Source organism: Mytilus edulis, chromosome 12, assembly GCF_963676685.1.
Source record: "Mytilus edulis chromosome 12, xbMytEdul2.2, whole genome shotgun sequence".
In the NCBI taxonomy this organism is placed as follows: Eukaryota; Metazoa; Mollusca; class Bivalvia; order Mytilida; family Mytilidae; genus Mytilus; species Mytilus edulis.
The window spans coordinates 15,442,699-15,464,811 of record NC_092355.1 but is presented as its reverse complement, the minus strand read 5'-3'; the positions used below and the strand labels follow the sequence as shown (position 1 = coordinate 15,464,811).

Below are 22,113 nucleotides of genomic sequence, written 5' to 3'. Positions count from 1 at the left end.
ATGAATAACTGAATTTTGTTACACAGGTGTCTATACACTTTCTAGCACTAATTGACACTGTGTACCTTTGAATATCTATGCATTTAATTAAATAGATCAATTAAATGAGTAGTTATGTATGACATTCAAAAACACTTTCCAAATTTTATAAACTTATGAAAATATCTTTTAAACGAAGAAATATTTATGTTAACGACAAATAGTCGTCATCTTATCAAATTTATATCAGGAAGTGTTTACAACATTTTATTGAAGCTAATACAAAAGAACAAATACACACGTAACTACACACAAATTACCGATAAAAATCTTAACTTCCTGACTATATAAACATTCACATAAAATGACAAACAAAGGGGTATTGCAATTAATATGTTCAAAGATATTGGCTTTTCTTTTGGTATTGCTGATAAAAGGTAAGATTTTATTAAAAACTAGAAATGAAAATTATATTTCTTGTCCTTTGAAATATAGATAAGCGTCTAACGGAAAATATGTAAATAATCATTATCTTCTACAGGATAAAAGAAGGAAGTATAGAAAAAAAAAAGCCGAATAAAACGTATTTAGGTATGTTATTATGTGAACATGAGCAGCTAGATTAGCCATATGGAAACTTATGTCACAAATCATTCGGTAGCAAGGTATTTAAGTAAGGAAAAGGCTTTCTATCGTAAACTCAATTGTAACCTCAATACATAGTAATATATTGATGAAGTTACTATAAAAAGGATTTTTATTTCTAACTAGTAGAATTAGTTCAGACTAACATTAAAAGACAATAATTGTTACAACTTAAAAAGTGGTACTGTTAAAAAGTGTTTTTTTTTCTGTTCTCTGTACCTTTATAAAATGTATACTTTATACAATCTAAAAGTATGAACTATGATAACTTGACCATAACCGTTCTGCATGACTACATTTTTTTTTATAACAAACGGAAACATTCTAATGTGTATACTGATATTGTTGTTAAAGATCTTAAAACGGTTTTTTTTAAAGTAAAAAAGAAAATAATGTACATGAAGTTCATTGTATTTAATTGTTTATTTGCATTATTTAATGAATTATCATTAAAGAAACCATGAAGGAAGTAATTTTTAGCAAGCCTGTTTCTTAACAAGAAATAAAATGATCAGACAATATCAATCCTCTTATAATAATATTTTATAACATCGATTATTATTCAGGAAAACTACAAATATCATTACACATGTTGAAGAGACTTATTTTCCAAAAAAATATTTAAAGAAAAAAACTGTTTTGCTTTGCCTTTTTGAAACAAATGTGAACTTATTAAATATGACATCTTCAGTTTGGCTAATATCTGTCAGTTAAAAGCCAAAATTTGACAAAATACACTTATATAGATGGTTACACTTTTATGGTCTATTAATTAAATCATTTTTTTTGTGTGTACATTTATATTGTTGGAAGTGCTGGACTGGTATGATACATATTCTAGGTATACATTTGCAAATATTTCCCTAAACCCAGGCCTTTTAGATAAAGTTAACAATTTCAGGGACTAGAATAAATTAAGACTTTAAAACCCTTGATGAAAAATCAATTTAAAGAAAAATACAAGAACATTTTTGAAAATAGATTTAAGAATAAAAACTTTGGTAAAAACTGTATACTCAAATGTGTCACATAGAGAGTTAGTGGTCATAAAATTTTAGAAATAGAAAATAGTGGACAATATAAAATTCCTTGAAAAGATAGAATATATGTAAACTGTGCCACTTGCTGGACAATGAAGACCACTCCTTTCTTAATTGTAAAATTAACAAAACAACTTGAGATAATCTATTTGAAAATTGTTCACCTTCTCATAATATTGTCTCTTACCCAAGAACAAAAAGTGAAAGAAATGCTAAACCTTTATTACATCAATATGTTGAAAATATTGGCTCCCTTATAAAATAGTCATTATTAGAACTGAGAGCAGAAATCTAAAAAAAATCCATGTGTTTTAATTTCTTATAGAATTGTAAATTCTTTGCATTATAATTGTTTTTTCGTTTGTGTGGTTTTTTTTGTCACAAACTTAATACCATATGTTATATATGACAATACAAATATTATCAATTTTTTTTGAATTAATGAATATTTTGAATATATTTATTCAGTAGAGAAATAAGGAATTGCAAGTTCTAAAGACAATCTTTAACATTTGTAAAACAGTATTGAATGCAGATAAGTCTATCTACTATGATTGTATAAATCTTTTTGATTTAAGAAAATTAATTTGAGAAACAACTTTTCAATAGAAAAAGGCAGGCATTAGGAAAGTTTGCATTATATTAGAAGATGATATTCATTTATTCACTACCTACCATAAAATACATGTAAAAAATAACTTAAATTTATAAAAAAGGTAAAATGTCAAAACAAATATTCATGAGTCAAATTAAAAAAAAATCAGCTATTTATTCAACTAGTTATATTATTTAATTTTATTTTAGAATTTTCTTGTCATAATCACAGTAATTAAATTTCACAAACACATACATGTATATTTTACCTGAGACACATGACCTGTAAGTTATATAATTTTAACACTTCAATGCAGTAAAGATTTACCTTTATCCGTGACTAGTTTTTGATTAATATCTTGTGTATTAATTAAGCAGCAGGGGTATAATGATGGACATACACTATCATATTGTCATTTTATTTTTATTTATATCTGAGTTAGTTCCTCGCGAATATATTTGTCTTTATCAATGTAATATTCAAACAAAATATTGCAATATATTCTTATTCACGTCACATTGTTGTGTATTTATTTGTTATAAAGTTTAATAACTTTAACAGGAAATATGTAAATTAAACATATTCTTATATGATTTGTATCATTCATTGTTTGTTAGATAGTGTATGCCATGCACTTCACCCGCAAAATTATCCAACTGGAATTACAGCGCATGATGCACAAGCTAAGTGTGGAATATTTGGTTTAGTAAATGATCCTTTAATTTTGACTCAACTGCCAGAATTGTATGACCAAGAATTTTGGACAGGGCTTGGGATTTTTACACAGTTGACTCCATGGATCGAAACTAGGGGTAAGTTATCCTAGTTCATCATTCGTATCTTTGTTTCTAAAGTGTGTAGACAAAGTAAGCTATTTATTTGATGATTGACATTTTAAAACTGCTTCGTACAGAACTACATAAAATTTACTCTTACAAATGGTGGACATTAAAATGGTGTTCACCGTTGTGGCTGTATAGCATATGTACAATAGTATTACACCTGCATCTTAATTCATACACAATATAATGATCAATTCGTCAGCCAAGGGTTAAGAGAAATTTTGTTGTTTTAAACTAGTGAATATATATAAACATCTATTAATCGACATTCTAAGAATAGATTACTTTCATTTTCTTAAATATGGCTCTGACTTCTATGGATATTATAATGACTGTTACTTTGAATTGAAATGCTTGTTTAGTCATTATTAATTTTGTTTCTGTAATAAAAAAATGTTGAATTCAATAGATTATCTCCATTTTGTAATTCTTTAACAAATGTTATATAACTAGGTCTTTCCACTTTTCGTGGAAAGACCTTTTGTTTTTCTTCTGATTTTTTTGTTTTCTGCTGTCTGAGATGCTTTTTTGTCTTACAACATATCGATTGGATTTTTGGTCAATGATGTTGTACAGTAATGGGGGTTTTAAAACTCACCCTGTGTGACCGAACACTTATTCTTATAGGAGTTATCTCCCCGCGTCCCCTTTTTCTTGTTATCGCTATATCTCTTAAACCGTATAAAAGATTTTAGCAAACTGTTTTCACCAAATTGTTCGTCTACTTTTGAGAATGATTTGGTTAATTTTGACTTGAGTGATCGGAAGACATCTTATGGAAGTTATTTCCCTTTTAAAATTTAAGATAGGCGATTTGTTAGATAAATTCATACGTTATAAGTCGTAGAGGCCTACAGTCTTTTGATATGAAGTCCTTGGTCCATTTGTAGGAAATTGAGGTCAAGGTCATAGGTCAAAGTCATGTAATAAATTTTGAATTTTGAATTTTGCTTGTTATCGTTATTCCAAAGAAACTGTGACAGTAAATGATATGATGTGTTTGCCAAATAACTGTTTACAAAAAGGCGCAACTTCAACAGGTCTATTTAAGTCGAACAGTTTTGGTTAACCCTTATAGGAGTTTTCTCCACTTTTGTATTTGAAATCAATATTTCTCCACAACCATACAAATGTTTGACCTGGGGTCTTTTGATTTGAGATCACTGACCTAAGAAGGTCAAAGGCCAATTTGACGTTCTAGATTTTGACCTTTGCTAAAAATTCTTTCTGATTCATTATAAAACAATTAAATCGTCTGCATAAACCTATTAATCTTATTTTTTTTTATATCAGTTTGATTTACCACATCACATCAACACGGAGTGACATTTTCTAACATCGTTTTTTAAATTTCATTCTTATTATCGAGGTGGAAAGACCTTCAATTGTTCTCTGAAGAATTGGTTTTTAATATCTTTATGACTTTATTCGTATAAAATACAAGTGAAATATTTAGCTAGCTATAAATCAAGGTTTAATCCATTATGTCCTGTTATGTAGCAAGTCACATTTATTTTGGATCAAAATCTCGAACGTCTGATATGGTAATATACATACATTCAAACCAATAATTTAGCACATTTGTTTCCCCTTAATTTTGTTTTGGTTCAATCATATCATGCATATGCCGAAGGTGTATTCCATAATTGTCCGAAAATAAAGCGACATTAATTTTCTGATGTTCAAATCTCTTACATCAATGAAGGAAAGACAATCAGGAAAAGAAATGAAAATTGAGCCATTGTTTAAACAAAATGCATACAGCAAGTGTTAAAAGACCCCCGACATAACAAACGAAAAAGACTACTCTACTTAAAAACGAACAGCCGGATTAATGTACAAACAAAGAAACGAAACCATGTTGATAAATATCAACATACGAGAACCGCTGAATTACAGGTTACTGAATTAGGAAAACACGACCTTGTGCAATGGCAAAATATATTTAACGGTACAATGTAGATCCGTAATCGTTTATTAAGTTACGCTTTCATTTATGGATAACAAAAATCAATGTTAGTATCGATACAAACAACATTACGACGAGACCTTGACTAACCATGAGGATTTGAACGATCGGAGCTAATGTGAAAATCAAAACCTTTGTTTTTTTAATAAGTTTCTTCTTAATATCAATCAGCTTTTATGGACTGCATCTTAAGTCAACATAACCGACACAATACAATTACATATCTACTACAGATAAACAGTCAAATGTATGTTGATCTTAAAAAATGAGCTAAACATATAAAAATAAAAACGTATTGCACGGTGAATGAGACGAATCTTTACCGGGAATCATAATTCAATGTTCAGTTGAAGATAGTCATGTACAAACACGTACGTTTCGTTTCTGTTTTTTTGGGGTTTTTTTGGTGAAAACAACAATAACCAGTCCAACTTACTGCGAAATAATTACGATGATTTAGCTTTTTGAAATGTACATGAATCTAGGCAAAGGTTGTGATATGAACATACTTTATCAAAGCCGAACCATGAATGAAATCTGAACTCTGTAATATAATTCATACTCATCTAGTACGAAAAACTCCGTTACTTGTATTTCTTGACTTTAATAATATATTAACATATTGAAGCATCATAGCCTGATAACCATTGCAATGATTAAAAAGTAACTGAAGCCATATATATTTCCAGGCTACATTCTACTCAACAACAAACCATCAACAGAATTCACAAAGAAATCAGTTGGATTGTGTCAGAAAGAATGTTCAACTGAATATTTTGGCTATTATGTAAATATTGTTTCTGAATATTATTCTCTTATTATTCATATTGAACAACACTGCAATAAATATGCGTAAAAACTCAACATAATACAAATGATACATAAATATTTTTAATCGGATGTGTAGCTTATGTTTTGCTCAGGTATATGTGTAAATACGTCGTTCATTATGTGAGAAAGCACAAACGTGTGTAATGCAAAATACAAATCCGTATTCACAGCACGTAAGACATCATAGTCAGTATACTTTCACTATTTAATGGTTTTATAATACGCGTTGAATATACAGTTTCGGCAAATAACATGAGGAAGTTCTTATTTATATGTGGTTACCATCAGAAGGAATATGATCGCCAACTAAAAAGTTATAAGGTTTTATAATCATCTATTGCATTTAATAAATACAAAGAAAAAAAAACCATACCAAGAAAATATACAAAATCATGTCACAAAAGGACAGAGAAATAGACATGAAAAAAGGATGTTTTGATCAATATATTTTCAATTCATTAACGAGATACACATCAATGTAAATGAACAAACACTGAGTGTGTATCGCTTGAAATCCAACAAGAGTCACACAGGATGCGTCAACGAATCAAGAGTAATATAAAAAGAACTCATTACAAATATCCATTCGGATGAATTTCAGATTACATGACTTATCGTGTATTTGTTATAAAATAAATAAAATACAAACACCATGAAAAGGTAAAATAACAAATTTTAAACAATATACAATATTCTTGATCTGGTTCAGGCATTTCATTATGTAGAATATGATGGAGTAAACATCGGTCTAAAGCTAGCAAAACCTCACACTTGTATGAAATTCCATTAATTTGTCAACAATATGTAAACAAACAAAACACAGACGTACAAAATGTAAGGTTATTGGGAGGGTTGGGATCTCGCTAACATTGTTAAACCCGCCACACTCTGTTTGAATGTGCCTGTCCCAAATCAGGGACCTGTTATTCAGTGGTTGTCGTTTGTTGATGTGTTACCTATTTGTTTTTAGTTTATGTTTTGTACATAAGTTAGACCGTTAGTTTTCTCGTTTATATTGATTTACATTTTGTCACTTCAGAGCCTCTTATAGCTGACTATGCGATATAAGCTTTTCCTTTGTTGTAGACCGTACGGTGACCACTAGTTGTTAATTTCTGTGTCATTGTAGCCTCTTGTGGAGAGTTGTCACATTTGCAAATATGCAACATCTTCTCTTAAATGAAATAATTAAAATAAAGGAGTACAGTAGTCAACATTGTGATGAAAATAAATTTAAAAAAAGTCATTTTGAACCTTACTAACACATAATATTAGGAAGAATTGAGCCGTTCCGAAAGCGAAAGACATTTAGATAGTTTAAAACAAAGCAAGAGCAATAGGTTTAAAGAATAAAAACAATATTAAATAATGTCTCCCCCCCCCCCCCCCAACAACAAAAAAAGACATAAAAACAAAACAAACAAAAATTGTTGAACGTAGAACAAAACAAAAACAAAACAACAAAAAACAAAAAAGAACATTGAATAAGAAATCGACACATTTTTTTCTGAGAATGATAAGTTTATCTTATTAACCTTACCTTAGTTTGGATACTCGAAAATGTACCAATAGGTGAATATGGATCTGGAATTATTGTCTCAATAATCTCTAATTTATTTTGCCCAATAACAGGTTGCATATGAGTTATATTTATCATGTCTATTTACTAAATCTTGTTGATGAGGATTCCACACTGACTATAAAGCCTTATATTACTCTTAGCAATACTATCTTCTTACAATGTATCGATTTAATTGTAATTAAATATGAAATGCGTTGATATATAGGTTGACGGGTTGTGATGGATTTTTTGTAAAAAGATATGTTAAACCACATGTATTTCTTTAAAGTTGACGATAAATTAATACTCAAGAGAAGGAACTACAACTACCTAAAACGGGCCTCGCAAACAATCCAAATGTAAACCGAGCTGTTTTAAAAAAAAATTTATCTGATATTTACAAACTTGATTTATCTAGTTGTAAATATTGTTTAGCACTCAATGCAGACAATGATCTTTTTTCTTATCTTTTTAGAAGGACACAGGTTCTTGTTTCTGCTTGGATAACAACGAAATACAGTTGACCGAGACTGAAAGCATTTTGTCAGACAGTAACTCAAATGTTGAAAAAGTATTAGTATATAAGAGTAAGTTAACATTTTCCAATGGTTATATGTTTAGATCGTAAATGTAAAAAAGTTGCATGTTAATTGAAATGATTTCCACCTCTGTATGCTACTAACACAAACATCAAAATGTCCAATATATGTAATCGACGAACGGGTAAAATTTCATGATCACAATATTAATGATTTCGAGTATTATTAAAACAATTGAAGGTTTTTCCATCCTTAAAGATCAATTTTTATACAAAACTATGAAAATTCAGTTTGGAATATCATATCCAGCGTCAAATGATAGCTTATTATATACTGATTTCCAAAATAAATGGTTCTATACATTTTTTTCTAAATAAAGGAAATCAATTGTTACTTTCGGTTTGAAATATGTCACTTCCAGTTTCATTTGATAGTTTACTTGATACTGATTCCAAATATATATTTTAAAATATACATTAAATGAGTAAAACACATAGCAATTTCCGGTTTACATGAGTCACTTCCTGTTGCATTTTCATTTGTCAAGTGTCTTGCAACGTAACGCAAAACGTCCCCTGGCTTTATAATGTATACATATGAGGTAAATCACAGAAAAGTAAAAAGACCTAAATATTCTGACTGCACTTTTGCTAGCTCCCTATGTATAGTTAATCAAACTGGCCAAGTTAACCGATGACTGTAACATTGTCAATGTCTATCCTCCGCGAAATTTGTTATTCATAGGCCCGATATATTGTTAGTCTAATTCCATCAATTGGTCAAATAATTAAAAGATACGAATGGTTTCAATTGAGAATTATTCCTAGCAAAGTTGATTTAAAGCGAAAAAAAAACCACATGATTTTCTTTAAAAAAGGATTGTGACTGTAATGTCAATCATACAAATTAGATTTAAAAGTGGATGGATTCAAAAAGAAAGGCAAAAGACCAAATAACATTTAACTTGTAAATCTAAAATATGGTTACAAAAAAATGACACAAAGTACACAAAACAAAACATAAAAAAAAAATTATCAACACGAACCCCACCAAAAACTGGTAATCTCAGATTATCCGGAGGGTAAGCAGACCCTGCTATTCATGTGGCACCCGTCATGTTGCTCTACATTTGGCACCAGTCGTGTTCCTGATGTTAGTACAAATAATGTAATAAGTCTTATTCGGTAGGCCACATTTGGGGAAAAAGGAGATTGAATTTTAGTTTCCATAACAGGAACATATCCGATATCCTTTATAAAACGGATATTCCATTACAGTCAACCAACTCGTGATGGCGTTCGTAAAATTTGCCATTTATTAGTTTAAAAGCTTCCTTGTGAGCAGCAATCCTCTATTAAGGAAATCATGATAGGAAATACAAGCCCGGGAAGGTCGTATCAATTGGAAGATATATACTCTGTATGCAGGCGCTGCTGGAACAACCATACATTCGATTAAAACTGAGAGTGTACAAATTTATTTTGCAAAGTGTTAGAATTCAAAATTTACTGTGACTTATAAAACGTAGAATCTGACATATATGTGTTACTTAGAATGCAAATAAACGAGTTTATTCATTAACACAATGTTTGTTATAGAAAATACCTGTTCTTCTACATCAATTTTAAAAAAGAACACATGATAAAAACAATTCTACGGTTAGCGTTTCGAATTATTTAACATTTTACGAACATTACATTTGAAGAAAATAACATATCATTAATATAGCATGACAAGATAAAATAACTGACGACTTTGCTTGAAAAATCTTCGATTAAAACAGCCCATTCTATTTGTAAAGAAAACAAAAACGAGTCATAAGGCATGTGTTACGAATATGGTATCATTAAACTGCTGGACTGCTGATAGCAAACGTATTTTTGCAAATTTATTTAAATTCACTTAATATTCATTTCTGGGTATATTGATGATTGCTTTAACTCATTTTACCACCTTTCAATGAATGATTGAAACGAGAATTTAAGACATCCGTGATGATTTCAGCTTTCAATTGTCACCTTCCAATCTCTAAGCAGTATATACGATCTGCTTCATCTGTATATTGGTGTAAAAATGTTATAACGGGATGCTTCTACACGATCACAAGAAAAAAAATCACAAACACGGTTGCCATCTCTACACTAAAAAAATCATCAAAGTTATGAGAAGAAACTACCGAAATAGATACCTCATATAGTCTGTTTGCCGTTTTTTATCACCTCAGATCACCCAGGTTTTTGGTGGGGCTCGACTTGTTCTAAAGTTTTCTATTTTTCGTGTTTTCATATCATTGTTTACCTTTTTTTGTCATTTCCTTTTAAATTTTGGCTAATGGTATCTCTCGCTTCTCTTTTTATGAACTATCAGTCACCATATATTATTGATCGTTTATAATGGTAATCTCAACTCACCAACGACATATTTTTGTTTTGTTTTTAGATAAGTAAGTTATGTAACAATATTAACATCTGATTTAGTTTAGTTTACATGTTATATTTAATTCTTGACTTTGATATTTTGACTGAGTGTCATTTGTATATCGGAAGAAAAAGCATGCATTACAGGACACAATAACCCTTCTGACGAACCCGGTCTAACTCGCGATGCCATCAGTTATGTTTACCTTGCTTTTTATCCTCATAGTCTATTTAGAATATTTCAACATCGCCAAATTGATGTTGCCTCTAGTCGATTTATCTGTAAAATTCTTTGATGTTATCCAAAATTAAAGTTTTATTTTATTTTGTATATTTTTCTATAGTTTATAATGGTAAATTAAATATCGATGAAGCCGAAAATGGTCTATGCTCGACATTGGTATGCATCCCTCCACACGACAAAAATTTGGTTGCAGCACACTGTGAAGGCACGTCAAGTATTAAAGGTGTTTGTGGTAAGTCATACAAATGTTTGATACAAAATACTATGCACACGCGATGTTAAATCAGTTTATGTTTTACGGGTCACATGATGGATAATGCTTACTGGTTCCTTTTCATCTCTACAGTTATTGACCCGATTAATATAACTCAAAACACATTTTGAATTATATCAGATGTTTTTATTAAAACATAAACGGTTAATTTTTTGACGTCATCACAGATAAAAAAAAACATTATCACATTATGATGTAGACAAATATTTTGCTATTATCTGCTTTTTATATAGAATTGCAGTTGGTCTTCTAATGTGTTTACATCGTTAACGTAGGTTTTCATGCAGGAAGGTTTTGATGTATATATACTTACTAATTTGGTATCTGGAGGGGTAAAAGTAAAATTACAAAGATACTGAATAATCTTCATATCGACAGTCATGCCTCTTTATTCTATGTATAGTTGTCATCAAGTGAAACATTTCTGAAACACTGAAAAGCAGCACACGTGCAAGCTTATCTTACATGTATGTGATTTTTTGTCATACAATCAAGCGTTTACTTTTATCTTTTCTTGAATAATATATAATTTACATGAATGCCAGAAGGTTAAACACAAAAAATATTGAATGGAATTGTTGGTCGTTGCCGCATATTTAAAGTACATGGCAATTTGTCTGGAAATTCGCCACGTGTTTTGTAGTGATGTTGTTAGTTAGTGCTCAATTTTTGAGTTTGACTATAGCCTTTGTATCTGCCACCATTATTTTTTAACGGAGTTTGACTTGAAATCAAACTGATTAGTAGTCTTCTCTTTTATGATTTTGTTGCATTGGTGCATTTTGTGAATTTCGAATTCAAGAGAACTAAAAACAATTATAAACATTATTTAACAGTTGATTGTCAGTTATCCATATTAAATACTTCAATTAGTGTCTCCATGTTGTCTAGGATAATATTGCGTGGCACTTTTATCGACGTAGTCGATATAGTTTCGGTGTGTGCCCTTTGAACTTAAGGACACTTAACTATGGCAACATAATACGCATGCTCGAAAATCCTTTCTGTGATTGGACAAATGCTGTCATGGTGGGTGATTTGGTTGTGTTTGAAAAAACTTCTCGTTTATTATATCGTGATGGAAAGCAAGTGTAGAACTATAAATATTTGATCTAGATCTTACAAAGATTTATATTTTCATTAAAATAATTGTTTCTCCAATAGCTCTTGGTATCCATGACAGCTGTTTATTCCGGACAATAATATAATTTGTAATGTAAATTTTGTTTAACGAACGTACATGGATTTTAGAACGCACCTACGCATGTGAGATTTCTTTTGGTGAATGTAAACAGAATTTTAGAAAGATACGAGGACCGAGCATACTGAATACAAACAGAGAAAACGTTATTCATATGGAGATTTTAAAATTAAAGAAGACCTGCATCATTAAGTCATTGTGCTTCTGAAGGTTATCGAAATGATAGTTTTAAACATATACACAAATTTAAATACGTCGGATATCTTTTTTAAAGATAGTTCTTGTTGTAAATAAATAGAGACTGTTAATGTTCTTTTTAATATTCTCATATAACACGATAAACAAAACCAACATGTTGACTGTTTGCGTTGAATAATTATGAATAATTCATGCATTTCATGTTGATATGGTTTATCCATTACTGTCGTACTGCATTTTTTTTTATTACAATCAACGTGGAAAACAACTGAAAAAATAACAATGCTCACAACGTGTGGAATTATTATAACCACCAACATCGTCTCTGGTCAAGTTCATCTTTTAGTTTTTAAAAATGTGTTTTAAATGTTATTCGAATTTAAGAATGGTCTTTGATTGATATCAATCTATTATTTGTATATTCAGCACATTTGATAGTAATAATCCTTGTGTTGTCCTATGCATTAGGTGATATATAAGACTTTCATACTAAATGTTTAGATGTTTTTGTGATATTGACCTTGCATATTATTGTTTAAATTATATTCCAATTTTGAATTTATTAAATTTCAGAAGATGGAATGCCGTTGACCTTGGTTTCAAATTGGAATATTCATCAGAATGAAGCTTTTACAAATTGTTGGAATCAAAACAAATTATTACTTAATGCTAGTGGCTGTGACTATTTCGCATCAAACCTAAAATCCACAGCTTGGACAAATGTCTTTAGAGAAGAAATAGAAGTCGAACGACCAATAGGTAAATCAATGTCCAGTTTTAACTAAAATGCACACTACTTTAGTTGTTTTGAACAATATCACGTATTTCAAAGTAATGGTTGTTTGTATATACGTTTTATTTATGTCTTTACACCTAGGGTCTACCACTGCATCGAGTGTAATACGATATTCATCCGCTCGAGACATTAAAATTTTCAAATTTAAAACGCGAGTCTCGCCAAGCGGTCAAACTTATTTCCTCTGTTGAAATGATCTACAATAAGATGTGTTATTTCTATGTGACGTCATCAGGCATGTTTGTCTTTTTTATTGCCGTCACCATAGCACATTCAGAAGAAGCAAGAGAGTTTGAAGTCATAATTGACAAATAAAGAACTGAGATTAAACAAACCAAACGTTGATTAAATGAAAATAATCAACAGACGGAGAAAAGGATAAATCGAGTAAGAATTAGAGAAATAGCTATTTTTCTTCTTCATTTGCTTCGTTTAGATTAGTCAGTTCCGTTTCTTTTACCTGTAATTGAAAGTCCTAATCTGTATTGTTCAAACTGCGTCGATATTGTCGTCGTGGCCTACTTGCAGAGATTACCGGAGGACGTAGATTATATCATAATTTAAAAGAGTTAACTTGAAAGTTTGCATTTGATACATACATCTTAAAAAAATGTTGTAGGATAGGAGTAAGTAATATGTCTCCGGAATGAATTGCGTATTTTCATGCAGACTTTTTTTGTCAACACTAAAGTTATTAAATAAACCCAGAATGTCAATAAAGAACGAACAATAGTTCATAATATCTAAATTACGACAATAGGTTGGTTAAGAAGCAAGTATATCAGTACGATTTTTTTTTCTTTTATTAATGTATAAACTCGTCTTTTGTGTTAGATTTAAGGTCAATCTATATTATTGTTAGCAAGTTTTTTCTTTACATTCGCATCCAATCAAATATATGTTGTTTTTGTCATATTTGTAGACGATGGCACAGAACTACCAACATTCTGTATGTCTGCAAACATTTCAAAGTCTGATAAAAGAGAAGATGTGTTGAATCTGCATCGTCAGAATTGCTCTGCAAAACTAGAATGGTTTGTTTGTAAAAACGGTAAGGAAATTATTGTATTTTACATTGGTAATAATTTCACTTGGAACTATTTTCTTTTGTTTTAACTTAATATAAAAAAAGGATATATGGAATTATTGCCAATTAGGCAACTAACCACCATTGTTTGAATTAGGTAGATGTAAAAAACTTTATGTTACGTTAAAAATAACCTACGGCATTTATAAATGACCCAACCATGAAACAAATAAAACATTTCAGTTGAGAAAACTAATTACTTGATTTATACGATGCCATTTACAAAAAGAAATACATGAACCAACGACAACCACTGCAGGTTCCTAACTTGGGACAGACAACTATAAAATATGGCTGGATTGAACTAGTTTGTTGGCGAAAAACCCTGTCCCTAACCTGTGACAGTGGTGTCAGAGTTTCATTTACAAATACACTATGAAACTGATGAAAAGACCTAAATTCATCAGATTGACACAAAACAAAAAAACAACTAAGAAAACACCAACCGAACGTTGCAGTGTATTTATAAACGCCAACAACAGCAAAAACAAAACGAATTAGTTCAGATCATAGTGTACTTACAATTACTGAGAGTTCAAAGCCAGTAACACCACTGCAAATCATGTATCAATGACTAAACTATATATCATCGCACATCCAACAAACAATAATTTTAGTACAAAGGCATCAATAACATTTAGATGAAATCAATGCAAAGATACAGGTTATCGAAAGATTGAAGAACCGTGAGTGTGTGTATATGACAAACATCGACTTAACGTAATATCCAAATACTCGTAAGATCGGTTTTGCTTGATGGAGACAAATATAGATTTAGACATTTCAATACATTAGTACTGCCTACTAAGCTAACGATACCTCTGAGATTGTTAGTCAATCCACAGTGTCACAAAAACACGTTCAGCAAAGATATTTCACTCCATCTGAAATATGTCAAAATAGTTTGAGCATTCAGTGTTTGATTCTAAGTCGTGTTATTACTGTGCACTAAGTATATATATTTTTTATATACTTCAGATTCTACTACGAATAGAAACAAAAACCATGCAGACTTAGAAAAAGCATCACATTATGGTATGTTTCTGGTAATGGTTTTCAAACTGGTTTACAATAATAAGCAGACCAAAATAAAATGAAATTCAATCGATTCTGATAATGTGTGCGAGCATGAGATCTTACACAGATCAATCACGCAAATCTTATATGATCCATTGAATTGCTATCTAATATAGTGATTCTTCTATAAATGTTTATATTGACGCTAAGTAAAGATATAGAAATTCACTTTTAATGCCTGAGTATTTTTGTCAGTGTTGTATTATGCATTCAATATACACCATTAAGTATTTCAAAAGCTTTCACAGTTGCTCCAATAATATTTCATCCCTTTTTCAATTAAAGCAGCTGTTGACCTGATTTAATTTGTATGTTCTACGAACGTCGATTCGCGATTAAACAACTGCTTCATCATGTTCATTGTGGGAAGACAAAGACGTTAGATAAAAATGTCAGACAAAAGTTATACTTGGTTGTAATATTTTAATCATTGGTATGCACAACATTTCCTTTTTATATCTGTGTATACATATATAATAGTATCTATATAATTATATTGAATTTTGATAACCTGACTTAAGGAACACATATTTCACAAGTCGAGCAAGTGCTGTTAATACGTTTGGCAAACTTTATTTTAACCAGATGTAGAAAAGCACTGATTTGAAAGATGTGGGTGTTGTTTACTTACTTACTTACTTATCCTCTTCATCCTAAGTGGGACATAAGGCCACAACAAACTGCCTCCACTTCTCTCTGTCCTTAGCCATGTACTGGGCTTGGCCCCAGGTGTAGCCCATTGCTTCTAATTCTGCTGTTACAGTTCTTCGCCAGGTGATTCTAGGCCTCCCTGGTTTCCTTTTTCCTGGTGGAGTCCAATATAAAGCTGTTTTAGGTGTGCGATGTAGTGGCATTCTCAGTACATGGCCTAACCAACTAAATCTTCGTTGTTTGATTTCTGCTGTTATACTTTTAGCATTGCCATTCTTCATAAGGCTCTTGTTGCTGATCTTATTTTGCCAGAATATTTTGTTGATTTTTCTAAGGCAGCTAGTATGGAAAGCATCTACTTTTTGAAAGACATTCAATAAATTTCCGAACCATACAGTAGGACAGATTTTACATTGCTGTTGTAAATTCGCAGTTTGGTCCTTAAACTGTACTGGTTAGACTTCCAGATTGTATGAAGTCTAGCAAATGTTGCGCGTGCCTTAGATAGTCTTGCCTTTATATCCTTCCCTGTTCCATTATCTTTGCTTATGATGCTTCCAAGATAGGTGAAATCTACCACACTGTCCACTGGCAGATCATTGATTGTTATTGGTGTTGTATTTCTGGTGTTTATTTACATTACCTTGGTCTTCTTGGCATTAACATTCAGACCAGTTTGCTTTGCAGAGTTGGTAAGTATGTTGGTCTTCTCTTGGAGGTGTTCACTTGTTGTTGATAATATGGCAATGTCATCAGCAAAAGCAAGGTCTTCTAGCTGGTTAAACATGGTCCACTGGATACCCCTTTTCTTGTCTGATGTTGTATTTCTTTGTATCCAGTCACATCCCAATAAAAATAGGATTGGTGACATAATACATCCTTGTCTTACACCAGATTTTACTTCAATTGAGTCTGAGATGGAGCTATCAAGGATGACACTGCATTCAAAGCTGTTGTAGAAGGCTTTTATTAGCATCAATATCTTAGATGGAATTCCATATGATCTTACAATTTTCCAAAGAGTTTCTCTATGAATACTGTCAAAGGCCTTTTTGAAGTCATTTAAATTAATGAAGAGTGGTGTGTTCCATTCAATGCATTGCTCGATGATGTTTCTTAGAGTGAAAATTTGGTCAATGCATCCTCTGCCTCCTCTAAAGCCTGCTTGTTCTTCTCTAAGCTTTTCATCCACAATTTTGTCAATTCTTTTTTGAAGAATTTTGCAAAAGACCTTGCTAGGGACAGAAAGTAATGTAATCCCTCTCCAGTTGTCACAGTTGCGTAGATTGCCTTTCTTTGGTAATTTCACAATCAGGCCTTTGCTCCAGTCTGATGGAATGTCCTCCTTTTCCCAGATGACACGGAACAGATTGTGGAGTACTTTGGATGATGTTTCTAAGTCTGCCTTTAACATCTCTGTGTGAATGGAATCAATTCCTGGTGCCTTCCCCGTCTTCAATAATAAATGGCATTTCTTACTTCATCTATAGTTGGTGGTTCTGAGTTGATGTTTAAATCTTCTGATGGTTCAGGGGTAGCTATGAAATCAGGCTCAGGGCAGTTTAATACCTTTTTGAAATGTTGGACCCACCTATCTGCTTGTTCCCTTTCTGTTTCCAATGCTTTGCCATTTTTGTCGTTTACTTGTGCTGTCTGTGCATTTGATGTTCCACAGAGTTGTTTGGTAATTTTGTAAATTGTACTTAACTCTCCAAGAACGGCTGCCTTTTCTGCTTCTTTTGCAAGGTCCTCCAGATATTGTCTTTTATCTTTTCTAGCATTTCTTTTAACATCTTTATCTTTTGCTCTGTATGTTACTTGCAGTTGATCTTGTAACCTTTTAAATTTTGCATTTACTGATTTTAGTTTTATAGTTTTTCTTTCTTAAATTTTTTGCCATGTTTCCGATGTTAACCAATCTTTGTTCTTTTTTGTCTTGTGACCAACTGTCTTTTCTGCCGTCTTTACATAAATATCTTTGATGTTATCCCATTTCTCTAGCACACCGATTTTTCAATTCTAAGCAAAAAGCTTTCTTGACGTTTGGTGACTTCAACCTTGCTGTGTCTAGTCTCTTTCTATTCTGGTTTTCAATAGGTGCCTTTCTTAGTTTTAGTTTGATGGTAGCTTTCAGTAGATACTGATCGCTGTTTTGTTGTTTGCTTTTTGTTAATTTATTAAACATTAATGAATTGATGAGACTTCAAATTATTTTCGCTTTGCACATCAATAATAGGGTAATATGTACTTGTTATAAATCGTAAATGGTGCATACACATTGGTTTTGTTTACTCTAGAACAAATGCCACATCTTCCGTTCAAAAATTATCAGTACAACAATTTCTTTTTGTTTCTATGTTTATAAACGGTTTTTATTTGGTATTATTAAGTTAACATCACAGATATCCTACTTAACATGCTTAATGGAATCTGTATTATGTGTTTATATACTATATCATTACTATTTCATATTCCAGGGGTGCTGGCAGGTGGATCTGTCAGTGCGGCCATTGTTTTACTAGTTATTATTTCCGTTATTGTGTGCAAAGTCAGGTAAATATATAAGAAACAGTTATTTGATATTAACCTTTGTGGAGTATTTCAGCTAAACATATTGGTGTGCCAAAAATAAAATGTCCTCATTTCTGACTCATTATTATGAACCTTATTGGTCTACTAAATGATGAAAATTTATTTCATTTACTTTAAAAAGATTCATAGATCATACGCAAAACATGTAAAGTTTCGATTTTATTCTGACTAAGCTTCTATATTTAGCAATACCAAATCTTTGTTTATCGCTTTTAAAATTGAAAACACGTGCATGACCGAAAATTAACTCAGGCTTTTCGTCAAAACGATTTAGGTAAATAATGTGTTCTTTTCGGTTTTAAAATGCAGAGGTAGGTTGTTATTTTTGTCTGATTTGATCAAAATATCCACAGAGCATAGCAATGAACAATGATAAAATGTGCATATATTCAAACGACAACCGTTAATACATATTCTCAAAAATTACAGGACTAATCTTTTTTTTTGGCAGACGAATTGGAATTTTCAAAAGAAATAATTCAGCAAATACGACAACTGTAGTTTTCACGAAATCTGTGAATGATGACAAAACTAAGCTTAGACAGCAGACACAACAACAGTTCAATCAAAGTTATGGTTTGGTAAATCAAATTACTGAGAAAAATAACAAAACAAACGATTCATATGCACAAGTGCAGAAAGTCGAACATTTGGAGAATACGTATGCAGAGAGTTCAAATGGAGAGTATGATCATTTACATAACATTGGTCGACGACTGCCAAAAGCTAGTGAAAATTCCTACGACAGCAATGCAGGAGTTCGAAACCGTAATGATCCCACTTATGACACTGTTAAAAGTTCTACTAGAGTAGAAACAGATAATACGTACGATCATTCTTTTACAAATACGAAAACATACTCAGATTATGACGTTTCAGACCCAAGTATGTTAATTGACAGAACAAACCAAGACGTGTATGATCATACTTGTTAACACGATTTGGACCATTAGTATTTACCAAATAACCTGAACATCTTATTTTGGTTTTATATTATTTATACATGCATAAACATTCCCAATCGAATAAATGAATAACACACATCATGCACATATAAGAAAATCATGTTCTGTGTTTTTCGTAAATGTTGGACGTGGCGCATACACGAGGGGATTGTTAACAAAACTAGTTATATGCCCCCTTAATAGAGAAAATGATGAGCTTCATTACCGGTAGATGGCATCAGGAATACTGAACTGACTATCAAGCAATGTAAATCATTTTTTTTAATGGCCACTTATGTTTTGTTTTTGTTTTAATTTTAAAACTTAGAACAGGCTGTCTTCCGTTGAGTGTTTTCGTTCTCTAAAAAAACAAACATACTACCTATTTGAATACATTAAAACTTTAATTGTATGTCGAATTAATTCATTCAAACACATGTAAAAAGAAATGATTTTTCATTCCTATCGTTTATTATCCATTTTTAGATGGGGATGTACCCTTTCATTATTTTATTGCGTTTATGTATCTCAACTTGGACGATTAAAAATGTCTTAGATTCGTCAAATTAACATCGCAATGCAAGTCAATACAGCAACTGGACATCATCAAATTGGCTGGTATATAGGTGTTGTATAATTATGAACCATTTTGTCAATTTCGGTAAATTACTCTTTACAGATTATAAATGATATCTGGGACGTCCGAAAAAAAACACACGTGTTCGGAATATGAATGCAATATTTGCCCCTGGACGTTATGTTACCAACACAACAATCGACATAATATACTTACAGTATATTACTCCCAGACGATACATATTTAAAAGTACATTAAATATCATTTATGTCATATGATGCGATCCAATTAATTTCTTATACAAACCATCCTAAACAACTGATAACGTTTCAATATAATGAATACGGAGAAGATATGCTGGCATGCAAAAAAAGAACAAGCTGATCTTTTACTTTAATGTGAACAACATGTTGTACTCATTGTGTTCCAATATAGCAGTCATTTGTATTATACAGTCCTTCCTGACACACAAATATTACTAATTTACAAAGCGGTTACTAATATTTAGATTAGGTGCCAAAATATATGAGTTCGAATCCCGGCCATGGAAGAACAAAAACTTGAGATCTAACTTTCTTCATGTTCTTGGGCTAATTTTTAGACGAATTATACATACATAATATATTTTCAGCATAGTATCGCCATGACTGGTGATCCGATAAATGAAATCCGTCGATGACTTGTCACTGGTTTAGACGTACTTATTATATATGTATCGTCGTTAATACGATGTTTTTCCTTTTTTTTTTTTATCTACATGACAGATGGATGCTTCTTACTTAGAATAAAAGGTTTCTAAATCCAAAGTTTTTTCATATATAAAATTTTAGTTTGGGGACTTTGTAAAATAAAAGCCCATAAAAGAGTTCACTGGAAGAGAATAAATCTATGGAAACAAATTTAATTGAGGCAAAGGCTAATGAAGATTTTGGGAGGTACATGTAGAAAGTAATATCACAAAAATACTGAACTTCGAGGAATGAGTGATCAAACAATTTTAACAGTAAACACTAATTGAGAGATCCAAATGATAAAATAGCTTGCAAACTTAATGTCATTTTTTCACCAATATGGAATTTGGGTTTGTTTTTCTTTTTTATGTGCCTTTTATAGCTGACTATGCAATATGGTCTTTGATAATTGTTGAAGGCCGTACGGTGACCTACAGCCTTTAATGTCTGAGTAATTTGGTCTATTGTGGATAGTTTTCTCATTGGCAATCATATCACATGTTCTTTTAAATATTGAGTGATATCACTTATAAATTGCAAATTAACTATCATGTTATACAGTAGTTATAGTGAACAAACGATGTAACTTACATCAGAAACCGACCAAAAAGTGTTTCACCTTTATTATGTGTTATCAACACTCTGATGACGATTTATGAAAGATGTGTTTACCTGTTATCTACTTCCTTGTCTTGTGTCTTTATGTTTTAAATGGTTAATCAACATGAATAAATTTATACTGTGGATTAAGTTATTCATTGTTGGGATAGATATGTGTTTGAATGGTAAGTATAAACAAATTCAATTTGATATTGTCGAAAAATGTCTGTATATGAATTAATATACATGTAATACGTTGATCGTGATCATTTGTATTTTGTATGCTAATGGTATAGATGAAATATTTGAAAAATCTTGCACCTATATAGTGTAAATATATGTGATAAACACCATAACAGTTTAGCCGTCGTGTGAGAACATATTCAATAGAGAACAGTATTCTATTTCATGAACTCCATGTTTAATTAATCTTGTTTTCAAATAATAACTGATAGGTACATTAAAAAGTTCAAACCAAATGAAAAGGTTATTCATCTGTTAATTTTTGTGTTACTTGGCATAAAATACTTTTCGACCAAATAGTTACAGGTAAATACAAAGAGTATTTAAATTCAGTGATAGTATACACGAAAACATTTCGTCCTATTATGAATAAACAATTGATAAATGTGTCCTATTCACAAACTACAAAACTAATAATTTCCTTAAGTAGAATTGTCCCTTGGCTACAACTCTTCATCTTTTCTTTACATTCAGAAACCA

General features: G+C 31.1%; 1 protein-coding gene across 1 annotated transcript; it reads left to right on the top strand.

Moving 5' to 3' along the window:
* The first annotated feature begins 303 nt into the window (after positions 1–303).
* On the top strand, positions 304–21,533 carry LOC139499219 (uncharacterized). Its single transcript, XM_071287896.1, has 10 exons — positions 304–416; positions 2,877–3,071; positions 5,760–5,857; positions 7,938–8,049; positions 10,763–10,894; positions 12,909–13,094; positions 14,054–14,182; positions 15,197–15,253; positions 18,424–18,499; positions 18,990–21,533. The coding sequence occupies exons 1-10, from the start codon at positions 344–346 to the stop codon at positions 19,471–19,473; spliced, it is 1,542 nt and encodes a 513-aa protein (XP_071143997.1). The 5' UTR covers positions 304–343; the 3' UTR covers positions 19,474–21,533.
* Positions 21,534–22,113: the final 580 nt, after the last annotated feature.